The following is a 13,617-nucleotide window of genomic DNA, read 5'->3' as shown; positions in this document are numbered from 1 at the left end:
AGATAATAAAATCACACCCAAACACAGACTTCATTACATTTGGGGTGGGGGATAATTTAATTTCTGTATAGCTTAAAATATCTAGAAACAGAATATTTCTATCATTGCACCAAAACATTGGCAGCAAATTTTATCCCTTTAGGAATTTGTTCATTTCAAATCCTACATATTATTTTATTAAGGAAGCAAAGCATTTTTGAAAGCTTCCTAGAATGAGCTCAGTAGTTGCTAGTTCTTAAAAACAGTAGGAATTTCCATCACAATATTGGAAACTAAGGCCAAAATTCCAGACAAGGACCACTTGATCTTTAAGAATGTATAAAAACAAAATTGTGTTCTAAAATTAAGAAGTGAATGAACTAAAACACACACACACACATACCACCTTAGGCTTAACAAAACATGTAACGTACAACCAAAGAAACAAAGTGAGATGACGTTATATTTATTTTAGGAGAATTTTGAGACTCTTTAAAAAGCCTTTATATTCTAATGTTTTGTTCATATAGAGCCAAGAGGAGGAGGCAAAGCCAGCCTAGGATCAATCCGAGGTTCTTCAGGAGAAACATCAGCCAGGGTCGCCGTGTTTGAACATGAGTCATTTCGGGAAGCTAAAAAAAGAATGAGAAACCAGAATAAGATCCAGATATATTCACTGCTGGGAAAAAAGTTTGGTGGGAAAACACGAGATAGTCTGTTATTCGGAACTTCGCATCCTTTCAGTTTCCCAAAGCAGTTACAACGTGCTTCATCCCTACTCATAGCATAATTTTTAAAACTTAAGATAAATGAATCCATTCATTGTGCATTTCGAATGAGAAACTCACTCACCACCACTGAGTCTGTTCCGGCTCAGAGGACCCCTGAAGGACAGAGTAGAACTCCCCCTGTGGGTTTCTGAGCCTACAGCTCTTTACGGGAGTAGGAAGCCTCCTTTTTCTCATGCAGAATGGCTCATGGTTCAGAACCCCTCACCTTGCCGTTAGCAGCCTCGTGTTACTAGGAGCCTTTAACAGACTTCGTTACCAACTGAGAGCAAAACCACAGTTTTGTTCTGGCAAAGGCAGAAATGTGAGATTTGGATAAGGACAGGATGACACTCGATTGTTAGGTTTATGGCTCTTCTAAATATACAGATCATTACAAAGCATTTATTTTGTTTCCCTTTGTTTTTCTCTTCAAAGAAAAGGCCAAGGTCTTCCTGACCTTCCTAACAGCCAAAGCACAGATCTCGTGTGGATATTATTCATTCATGGAGAGATAAGTGGGGTGACTGTGAAATGCCGCATGGCCACGTAGAGGGAAATGTGCTCCCTAGAACCTGGGGAAGGCGCCCCTGTGTGCCTCTCCTCACAGTGTTTCAGACCCCTCACCCCAGGAATGCCAGGAGGAGAGGTTCCCACCCAGGACAGCCATTTCTACTGGCCGACAGGCTCTGTGTCAGCACACACAGGGGAACTACTGGGTTATCTGATTCAAATACATTACCCCTGGACTTCATAACCTCAACATTCCTGACACTGGGTGTTGGGGAGGGGGGTCTCTTACAGAAAGGTTTCCCCCCTCCACTTCATACAAAGACACCTTCCAATCGATTGCATTTTTACGTCAGAAACAAGTTCTGGGACAGCCCCCGTTGCTCCCTGATGTGTCCAGTAAGGTTAAGGCTTACTGACTTACTCGAGTATGGTTCAAGGCCAGCTCCAGAATGACACAGCTGGACCCTGGGCTGATTGAAGTCACGAACCAGACACAGGAGTGACACTAGGCAGAAATGAACAGGTACCACTCATCACAAGCAGGCAGCAGGCCCCACTCACACTTGCTGGCCACAGACTCAGCTTCAGGCCACTGTCCATGAAAGACGTTTCCACAGAGAGGGCAACACCTCCTCCTCGGCCGATACCCGTCACTGTCCACCAGAGCCCCTGTTTACCCCGGGGAAGCAACCGCTGCCCTCTATTCAGGCCTCCCTCACAGCCTTAAGAAATGGGGCCTGGATGCTCTCTCTCTCTCTTACAAAAGACAACTGGAGGGTTTTTATTATCACCCCTGGTCATTACTCACTAGACGAGGATAGCACCCCCATCTTCACCCTGTCACCTTCTCCCAGTCACCCTTCCCAGAACTGTCCCAAAACATTGCCACAGGGGAGGAGAGAGGAGAAAATCCTCTCTAATCAAAAACCACTGGCTCTGTGGTTCTCAACCTTCCACATGCATGACCCTTTCATACAGTTCCTCATGTGGTGGTGGCCCCTCCAACCATAACATCGTTTTCATTGCTACTTCATCGCTGTCATTTTGCTACTGGTATGAATCGGGCGACCCCTGTGAAAGGGTCGTTCGACCCCCAAAGGGGCCGCGACCCACAGGTTGCGAACCGCTGCACTGGGTTGTCCAAAATCCATTTTGCAGGGTCCACACATGGATTGAGTCTCCAGTGAATCCTCTCTGGTCATAGGCGACGGATGTGACAGCCCCAGTACCAGAGAGCAGTGAAAGTCAATTACGGCAGACCGATGTTAAAATGGACTCTCTTACCCTTTGATCTCCCTTTGACCCATTTCAAAGTGGTTTCATTAAGCAAAAAGAAATGCAGGGGAAATACACATGGATTAAGGCAGCCTGGCTATCAAGCAGAATGTATTGGAAAGTGGATTATTGCAGGTGCAGTTAGGTTAAAATTTAGCACCCTGTCATTGGATCTGCCTTAGCATCTGTTTCTGTTTCTTCTAGGTTTTAATAATTTTTTGGTCTTCTTTTCTATTAAAATTTGAACGTATTTTACTTTGTTATTCTTGCTAGGTTTTTTTGGTTTCATTTTGGTTTTCTGTATATGAGATCTAGGAGAGGCAGAGCTATAGCGACAAGAACTAGATGACTGGTTCCTTAGGGAGGTGAATGGCAGGGAGGTGGCAGGGAAATGGGGAGCTAATGATGAGAATGAAGAAAATGGTCTAAGACTGATGGTGGTGATACTTGTCCAATTCTCCTTGATGTGATCGAACTATTGACTTGTATTTTACATGAATTATATGCCAATAAAACTGCACAAAAAGATCAAGCATCCCAAATGTGTCAGTACGTACGGGTTACGTGAACACATACAGCGGCTAAGCAACAGGATAAGGTGCAAACCCACTGAGAGGCGCCTCCAATGAAAGACCTGGCTGCCTCCTTCTGGCAAAGTATCCCCGGAGACCCCTGTGCCGCACCGTGCTGCCCTGACACCCCAGGGCCCCCCGGGAGCCAGAATAGACTCAACAAGTGGTCGAAATGGCAATTATGTTGGTGGCAACAGAAAACAAGGCTGACATACTTTTAATGCCCTTCCAGCAGTAAGTGGAACGTTCCATTTGGGTAGGCTGGATCCTTCCTACGGTCTGTGGACTGAGCATTTGGATAACTGTTACCTGGGCCTTCACACCTTAGTATGAAGCAGTGAGGAAAACGGAGCTCACACTGCTGTCCTGGTGGAAGGGACTTAGTCTCATTAGGTGCTCTTTGGGGGTTCATTGTTTGTTTTATTTCTGCCATGTTTAAACATGAGATTCATCGTGCTAATTTAGAGAAATCCTATAAGATGCATTCATAATGATACATTTAAAATCCTAGTATGAAAATCCATAGATGGTGGAAAAGACATAACCATGTGTTTCGAATCTTATAGTACAATGACTTAGGAATAGGAAATGGGAACATTTAATTAAAATGAATGTGTAAATTAAATGTAATCACAGCAAGTTGTTCGTAGAGTTAACAATGGGTTTACGATCAACGTTTCCCACTGCCTTCTACTTAACACATGAACCTCTACCATTCTGGAAGCTCTTATAAACCTACGTATTCAATCTTAACGTGTGTGAGACACTACAAGAAAACAGTAGGCCTATAAGCTTAGACTAGTGAGAAAAAATAATAGATCAAACCATTAATTTTTAAAGTGGTGGCATTTTTTTGGATTTAGCCATGACTGAAACGGCTTGAGATATTATCATAATCCCCAAGACACTAATTCTAGCTCTGGGTATGCTTGGCTTCTAGCTCTCTCCTCATCAAGGAGCCTCGGCGGTGCTGTTGGGCTGCAGCTGTCAAGTTAAGGGTTCAAACCTACCAGCTGCTTTCTGGGAGAAAAATGAGACTCTCTGCTCTCATAAAGAATGTCAAAGCCTTGCAAACCCTGTTGTCTAGAGTAGATAGGATTGGAATGGACTCGATAGTATGGTTTCAGTCAGGAACTGGGTTTTCTCCTGAGACCCAGAGTGGAAGTGTGAGGCAAAGATGGCAGTTAGAAGAGCAGCTCTCTAAAATGTACTTTCATTCAAATATTGGCGATTTGAAAAATTATCTCAAGTGACATCTACTTTTCCAGAATGATTTTCACCACTACATTTATATCCTATATGAAATGTTTTTCCTCTGCCATGAAAAGGGGGGTGGGGACTAAGCAAATAACCCATATTTTAAAAGTCTTTGCAAAGAAAGAATTGTTTAGACACCATGTATAACTTATGAAAGATGAACAACAGCCAGGTAGCACTTTAAACTAGAGAGTTAAGACAAGTTGTTAATCCAGCCACAATTTGTAAATGAGCATTACTTACTGTGATAGTTAAGGTTTATTGTGCCAACCTGGCTGATCAACACATGTGGGGTTAATTGAAAGGCGGAGAGATAAATGGCTCAGTGAGCCTCGCCTGTCTTGGTTCTTGCTCTCCGGTGGTTGGGCCAGTTGTGGCTGCCTTAACTAGTTCTCTGCCTTAGCTGGCAAGGCTCACTTCCTGTTAGACATCACCTGAGGAGAAGCCAAATGGACCTACCCTGATGTAGCTTTGGGTGCTGGAGAAGCTGTGTGGAGACCTCTGCCAGCGCTGAGATGTGTACACGCTGGCTGGGTTTTCCTCCTGCATTCAGCATCATTGAGTGTGTTTTGTGAGTTTGAGGAGGATTTTGTAGATTGATGTCAGACCTATGGGCTAATGTCGGACTTATAGGGTTGGACTGGACTATGTTGGGATACTCAGTCTACAATTGATTACCCTTTATATAAAATTCTCTTTTATAAAATATGAGTGTTTATTAATTTTGCTTCTCTAGTCTACCCAGACTAACACACTTACCTTGTCTGAAAATCAAGAAAAGGGATCTACTCCTTGTTCTATTCCAATATTTAGAAGTAAGGTTAATCAAAGTTTGAGTACCTTGAAGTGACCAGGGATTACATAATTATATCTCCCCAATACAGTCTGAGATAGAGCTGATAGAAGCAGAGAGAAACCAACTGCATTTGTTGTCTGGCCTTGGAAGAGACTATTGAAAACTACTTACAAACTATTGAAAATCAGAACTACCAGACACTCTGATGATACATGCATGTTGTTAATTTCTTGAGTATACCCTCAACTGAAAGCTCTCTGAGTGCAAATCATATTCCCTTCCCTAAACCCAAACTTTGATATTACCTAGAATGCTGCAGTGCTCACTGTGGGTAACAGGTTATTGCTATAACAGGAGTGGACATACAGGTGACACAAACAGTTTGCACGCCACTGCTAACCTTAGGTGTATAATTCAAATCCGCCCTGTGGTCCTGAGAGAGAAAAGTCTGGTGATTTGTTTCCATGAAAATTACAGCCATGAAGGCCCTATACCCCTATAAAGCAGTTCTAGTCTGTAACACACCGACTCACGATGAGTTAGCATTGACTTGACACTAACAACAGCAGACATACGTAGACCTACACACAAAGGCCAGTTCTCGATCTATAATGGGTGCCATGGTGCTGCAGTGGGTTAAGCGCTGGGCTGCTAACTACACAGTCACCAGTTCAAACCTACCAGCTAGTCTGTAGGAGAAAGATGAGGCTTCATGATCCCAAATAGTCTCAGAAACCCTATGGAGCAATTCGACTCTGCCCTGTAGGAGTCACAATTGACTCAAAAACAGTGGGTTTAGGATCTGTGGCTAGTTAGACCTAATACATTTCTATCTAATTAGAAAAGCAAAATTAAAAATTTTCCAACTAAAAAATTATCCAATTAAGCGTAAAATAAGTCATTACATGTGAGTATATGATGAAAATACATAAGACACTATCTAGTTATGCTACCTTTGTTAAAGAAAACAGTGAAGACATCACTGCTTGTATGTTAAGACCAAAAATACACACTGGTGAAAATCTGTAGAAACAGATGAACAAAAAATGGATGATGATAATCAAATCTTCAAAACAAAGGATAGCACCCTGATACAAAAGCTTCTATCTCAATTTAGGCGGGCTATTTCTGAACTTTCCATGTCTACATATAAACTGGCTTGGTAAGAATGCCCAGCTAAGTTAAATTTTGGGACAATACTTGGCTCTTTGTAGCATGGTTACAGATGAATGTAATAGCCCTAATATCTCTTGGATCCATACCAAAATGCCAGGGTTCCACAGAAAGTCTTTCCAAAGGATACAAATATAACATAAACTACCAAAGCTCAACCCGCAGCTGAGCACATTCGATCTTCTCTGAATCTCCTCCTGTTTTCCACCTCTTCAGAGTCGTGAGTTTTGGAAACAAAATGAAAATCCATATGAATTCAATTCAAACAAAATGAAAATCCACGAGGACATTTACTTTAGAGATGTGTCTGTTTTGGTGTTTAAACCATCTCTAATAAGAGTCTAAGTACACATTTTGCCCCTTGAATTTCAAGAAAGAAAAGTTCCCTTTTTCCTATCGTCCCAAATACAAACCCATTGTCCATGTGTCACTTCCAACCCATAGTGACCTGTGGGACAAAGTTCAACTACCTATAGAATTTCCAAGGTTGTAAATCTTTCAGCAAGCCGACTGGCATATTTTTTTTTTTTCCATGCAGGGTCTGGGGGATTCAAACCCTCAACCACTGGGTTAGCAGCCTAGCACTTAATCATGGCACTGTCAGTTGCTTTAACCCCACCCCCCAAAAGCAGCAAAAATTAAAATCAATACTATAGAGTAGATTCAGAGCATCCCAATAGGACAAATAGACCTGCCCCGTCGGGTTTTCAAGACTGTAAATATCTACTGAAGCTAGCTACATATTCTTCTAGTATTTTTGCTTCTGTAAATGCAAAACCTATTGCCACTGAGTTGATTTGATCCCAACTCTTATTAGTGGCCCTATATGAGGGAGTAGAACTTCTCTATGGGATTTTAAGGTAGTAATCTTCATGGGAGAGGAATGAGACATTTTCTTCCACCTTTTTCCTCTAGAGCAGTTAACTATGTTGCTGAACAATTACATTGACCTTGATTCATATCCTAAGTCTAGAGGGAGTAAAATGATAAATAGAGTATATTGCATTGCATTAAAGAGATAGGGGGGGAAAAGAAATGTCAGTGAAGAGCCTTGCCTGTAGAGAATTCTAGAAGAAATGTTTACTAGATTGCTGCCAGAAAAACTGGAAACCTTGAAATAGAAAAGCCCTTTTCCATTGTTCGCAAATTCTACAACTCAAATCAGCGATTACTAAAACAAGATAGTCGAGGAATTATACTTTTGAGGGAGGAAAAAACACTTTACCTAAAATGCAATCCTTAACCCCCCTGTTGTTTTAGTTGTTGATGATGTTCTTCTTTTCAATTAAGAAAGTATGCTAAAGTATGCCACAGGCCATCCACTTTGGGACAGTGACTTGTCGATAGATCGTGGTCCCTACCAGTTTCATTATCTAATTGAGATGTAATCCTGCTGGTTGATTGTTAATTAAGATCTCTGGGTATTTTACAAAGCGATAGTCAGTGCTGTAAACTTGAATCAACACCATTTTGTCATTGCTAGTCACACTGAAACTTTAAAATGAATGTTTCTGGAGAATGTTATGGAGACACATCGGGTGAAAAAGTAGATGACTACCATGAACACCTTTGCACTCTGTGATAATCATATACCAAGAAGATCTGTCAGAAAGAAGGGATGTACGAAACGTGTAGGACAAAGATCTTTTCCCCCTTTGATGTCTATCTAAGCTACTAAACTCCAAACTCCTGAGCCAAGCATTATCTTCTTTGTCCATGTCCATTGTAATTTGAATCTGATTTCTTGTTAGTATCATGAAAACTCTATCAGTAAACATCTCAACATTTACTTTAATATTGTTCAAATGCCCCCTCCCCAGCCAGTGGTGCAAAAGGCTAATACGTTAGAAGGTTGGGGGGTTAGGTTAAACCCAGAAGTGCCTTGGAAGAAAAGCTTAATGATTTTTTTTCTGAAACAATCAACCATTGGGTCACCAAGAGTCAGAATTAACTCAATGGCAAGTGGCTGTTTAGTGTTTATAAGTAGACAAGTAAAAGACAAAGGTTAGCTTCCAGTGCTTTGAAAATAAGCTATAAATATCAAATATCTTTACTCAAAATTAGTCATTCAAATATCAAAACAAAACCCACTGCCATTGAGTCTGTTCCAACTCATAGCAACTCTGTAAGACAAAGTAGAATTGCTCCTATGGGTTTCCGTGAGAGTAACAAGCCTCATATTTCTCCCATGGAATGGCTTGTGGTTTTGAACTGCTGACCTTGAAGTTGGCAGTCCAATGTGTAACCCACGATTGACCAGGGCTCTTCATTCTAATCTAGAAATTCAATATTCTTTATTGAAGGCAGGTTGTATGTTCCTTATGAAAGTCAAGTTTAATTATACTGTTTTTCCCCTCTCAAGAATGTTTAGTGTTTTACCATCACCAATTATTAGGAGAAGAGATTTGCCTCTTCATTTATAAAGTTCAATTGACAATTGATCTTATGTCCATCATCTTTATGAAGATATTTCAAACCCATTGTGAACATTGAGGCAGGACTTGATGTATTTGGCTTTGATAAACAGAACCAATCTTGTTCCTCTTAATATCAGGCTAAATCAAAACATATTGCTACTGATGTTCTAGTTAATACATGTATTGGTTTATTCTAAACAAAACATGTTTACACAAATCTCTGTGATGAATGGATAACTACTGCGGTAGTTACATAATCTGATGTCAACTTGAGACTATTAAGAGTGAAGGGGTGGAGTTTAGCCTGTCAATCAGTTCTCAGCTTGATGACCTCATTTGGAGGCTCAAAGGTGATAAATAGCTCACTGGCAGACAGATAGACTCTCTGTTATGTCTTCCTGCTGACAAGACACATGGAGCTATGCTGATGGAGCCAGAGCCCTAGAGCTGGAGGAGCCACAAGGAAACAGACCCACACCAGTGCTGAGATGAGATGCTTGCACTGCCACTGGATCCACAAGGCTTCCCACCCACTGGCTTGTGATCCTCCTGCATCCAGTGTCATTGCATGTGTTGCATGAGTCAGAAGAGGAACTTATAGACTGGTATCTGACATATGGGCTAATATCGGACTTATGAACTATATCTGGACTAGGCTGGGATGTTTTCTCAATGTACAATTGCTCTTTTATATAAAGCTCTTTCTTATACACATATGAGTATCAATGAATTTGGTTCTCTAGTCAACCTGGACTCACACAGCTGCACATGGGTTATTTCAGTAATACACTTATTTCAGTCTTGTTAAGAGTGTCTTTAAGAAAAAGTCCAATAAAAACAATAGCTTCCAAGGAGATCTTCTGGGCCAGTTAAATTCTGGGCAGAGAGGCCAACTGCAAGGTAACAGGGATGTTTTGTTTTGTTTTTCTGGGGGTGTTTTTGGTTGTTTGTTTTGCTTTGTTTTGAATTCTGTGTTAGCCTGGGTAGACTAGAGAAACAAATTCATAGAGAAAATATCCCAGCCCAGTCCAGATCAAGTCCATAAGTCCGATATTAGCCCATATGTCCAATGCCAATCTAAAAATTCCTCTTCAGACTCACAAAACACATGCAATGATGCTGAATGCAGGAAGATCACAGGCCAGTGGGTGGAAAGTCTTGTGGATCCAGTAGTGCTAGAGGCATCTCAAGGCTGGCAGGGGTCTCCAGGTGGTTCCTTCAGCTCCATGGCTCTAGCGAAGCCCCATGCGATTTGTCATGGAGCATGTCTCGCAGGGAGTCAATCTGTCTCCTGCCTCCGAGCTATTTATCTCCTTGGTGGCTCCAAATGAGGTCATCAAGCTGCAGCCTGATTGACAGGCTAAACCCCACCCCTTCACTCTTAATCCTCTCAAATTGACAACAGATGATGTTACTACCACAAATTCCAAAAGGGTAATTTTGAAAGCTTTTCACAAAGGATACAGGACAAGTGTAGAGGTTTTGGGGGGAATAAATTTTTTAACATTAAAATTGTATTGGTGAGAAAAGTTCAGGAAAGTTATAACAAGGATTTCCCCCCCATCATGGCAATGTATTTCAGGGTAGCAAGGTCTACCTCAAGAGAATTTCCTTGGGAAACCTTACACCATCCACTCTAGAATTCTGATCTGCCCTAGACTTCTTTTTGTTCCCCAAAGAGAATATCAAAGGAGAATATTCCAAAGAGAATATCAAAAGGGAACACAATTTGAGTCCCTCTAGGCCAGCAGTTCTCAACCTGTGGGTTGTGACCTCTTTGGGGGTCGAATGACCCTTAAACAGGGGTCACCTAAGACCACTGGAAAACACCCTAGCTCTATCCATCTCCAGGCAGGACTACCCACATGCAGATATGCCCACATACAAGTACCCAGCATGAAAACCATTACCCATGCTACACCATGCTTCAAAAAATTTTTTCATTATTTGTCATTAGAAATAAATATTTCACAATACATAATTATATACTGTTTTTGTGATGAATCACTATGCTTTAATTATGTTCAATTTTTAACAATGAAAATACATCCTGCATATGAGATATTGATATTATGATTCATAACAGTAGCAAAATTACAGTTATGAAGTAGCAATGAAAATAGTTTTATGGTTGGGGGTCACCACCAAATGAGGAACTGTATTAAAAGCCCATGACATTAGAAAGGTTGAGAACCACTGCTCTAGGCTGTCAAAATTGCTGGTGTAAATTGAATGGCACAGAATTCTCAGAGGAAAGTTAGGGAAATGGATATGCCCCCATTCAGAAGAGAATAGTCCTAAATGGAAGCTATGTTGGAAAATGATAGTTTCACATTTTGATAATTTTGGTTAATAAAAATTTCTTTGATTGTATAGCAATACTTCACTTATTCTCATTTAGCAAGGAAGAAAACTAAGGGATATAGTTGGGAAGATTTATAAGTCAAGTTTAATCTACCAGAGGGCACACATTCCATGGGCTACTATAACCCGGTCACATTTGCAGATGTCCTGTGACCTTGCTGGAGGGTACAGATCTAAGAACAAAATGGAAGCTTGTTGATGCCACTCACATTTTGATTTTCAAATTTGTAAACATCTGTTTGCAGGTGCAAACTTTGTGTTTAAAAATTGGATGATATAACCTAATCCTCTGGATAAATTAAAGGAACACCCTTATCTTTATAGGGCCTGCAAGGCTGCCTGGAGAAAAGTCATGGTCATTATGATCTGTCTCTCTGTGATATTGTGATCTGTTTCCTTATGATATTATCTCTTTCCCACACATACATTTGTATTGCTAAGAAAGAAAAAGTTTTGCATAGTTTGTCTGGAGTGCTTAGTGTTGAAGACCAAACCAGACCATGCTATTTGGGAGTCTGCTTTCAAACACGGGACAGAAAGATTCAGTCCACGTATTTTCACCCATCGTATGCCAACCATATACCTAGATGATTTTTTTCAACTGTTGATCATTGCTTTGAAAAGCCACTGAAATATCTCTTTTTTATGATACTTGGAGAAAGACATTAGTTAATGTTTAACTAACTACCTCACTCCCTATCCATCTATTTAGAAGAGCTGTTAACAGGCATTTAATTAATTTTCATCTGTTCTTTTTTGCAGAATCACTTAATGAGTATTCATTGATAAATTACCTAAAGGATTATTTAAAAGAGCTATGTAGGGATCTTAGTGTTAAATAGATAAGTGACTATGGGTCCTAATGGCATCTACTATAGCACTGAAAGAAAAAAGATTCTTGACACAAACCGTGACATGCATGCCCTTGTTCATCATAGCATCAGTCACATTAGCCAAAAAAATAAGGGGGGGTGGTAATAAACTAAATGCCCATGAATTAATGGATAAACAAATGATTATCTGTACACATGTTGGAATACTATGTAATATTAAATAATAAGGAACCTGTGAAATACCTTATAACATGGGTGAACCTGGAAGAGATTATGCTGAGTGAAGTCACTTCTAAAAGGACAGATATGAGATATCACATGAGACCACGGCTATGAGAAGTCAAGAAAACGTTTATACCCAGGTAGAAATATGCTTTGAAGGTTGCAGGGGTGGGAGGGGAAGGTAGGGAAAATCACTAAACTAGAGCAAAGACACATATTAACTTGAGAGAAGGAAGAAACAAATACAGTTAACACTAAAATGAAAGGCAACACCTATAAATATTATTACATGCAAGTCTGCAGTAACAGTAATCACAATAATCTAGCAGTAGACACACACATAATTTCTTACGCTGAACTGATGGGGAAAGGCCAATGGGGCTATATCCAGCAATATATATTAGGTTAACAGTGGATGTTTTTATAAATCTGGGTGCTGCAACTATATCCATGAATATAGCAGAGCATACAAGAGGCAAAGTTAAAAAAATTCTTTGGTTTTAACTAAACACCTTTAGGGAATGACTCATCAGACCTGGTGGCTTAGGACCTTGTGGGATGGGAAGCATCAAGTTCAACTGGCATCACATACCACAAAGACAATGTTCTAGAGCTCACTCTTGGGAATAACCACTGGGATCCCCTAAGGGATTGCACAGACTGTAGAACAGTCCATCAGAGGAGACTGTGGACAGCGGACCAAATAAATTTGGAAGCCTATGAAAACTATAGGCAACATTGAGAAGAATAGGAATTCCAAAACAATTGTGCTCATGTGAAACTTGTACACACAGAGATCAAGAGGTTGTCATTTGAACTGAACAAAGTGATATGATTTTGTTTAAAATTAGGTGTGCTGTGCATCAGGGTCGTACTCATCCAATCCATGTGCTAAGGAAGTAATCTAAGAAACTAGGTTATAGGAATAACTCAGCTTTAGGGTTAGAGAAATACTCATTAATTAAGCCGGTGATATGCAGATGGCACAACCTTGCTTGCTGAAAGCAAAGAGGACTTGAAGCAATTACTGGTGAAATTATAGCCTTCAGTATGAATTACCCCTCAACATAAAGATAACTAAATCTTCACAGTTCATGATAAACAGAGGCAAGACTGAAGCTGTCAAGACTTCATTTTACGTGGATCCACAATCAATGCTCAGAGAAGCAGCAGGGAGGAAATAAAAATGCATATAGCATTATTGCCTGAAGGTTTGAAGAACTGAGCTAGAGGACAGAATTGATAAATATCAGATGTTCTCCAGACTAGCAACATTTGGAGCTTGCTCCACTAATTCTTTTGTCTAAAGACCTGATCAGATTTTTGCGTGGGCACCACCAGGAAGGAAGGGACTTTGGAATGGATGAGATTTAAATGCACCAGAATTTGAGACAGAAAAGGTCAACTGTGAGTTGGCATCACTCATGTGTTATTTCTGACACATGGAGT

At 40.5% G+C, this 13,617-nt stretch overlaps 1 protein-coding gene across 1 annotated transcript in view; it reads right to left on the bottom strand.

Annotated features, from left to right (window-relative positions):
• Nucleotides 1–429: 429 nt before the first annotated feature.
• The window catches only part of SLC39A12 (solute carrier family 39 member 12), a 76,817-nt gene continuing 63,629 nt past the window's right edge, over nt 430–13,617 (bottom strand). Inside the window, exon 14 of the mRNA XM_004716020.2 lies at nt 430–611. Coding sequence (XP_004716077.1) covers nt 483–611 — 129 coding nt within the window. The 3' untranslated portion in view covers nt 430–482. The remainder of the gene's footprint in view (nt 612–13,617) is intronic.

This window comes from Echinops telfairi, unplaced genomic scaffold (assembly GCF_000313985.2).
Source record: "Echinops telfairi isolate 266 unplaced genomic scaffold, ASM31398v2 ScPeMD7_7473;HRSCAF=8511, whole genome shotgun sequence".
Taxonomy (NCBI): domain Eukaryota; kingdom Metazoa; phylum Chordata; class Mammalia; order Afrosoricida; family Tenrecidae; genus Echinops; species Echinops telfairi.
Note: the sequence above shows the minus strand (reverse complement) of the source record. Positions and strands in the feature narration are given on the sequence as shown.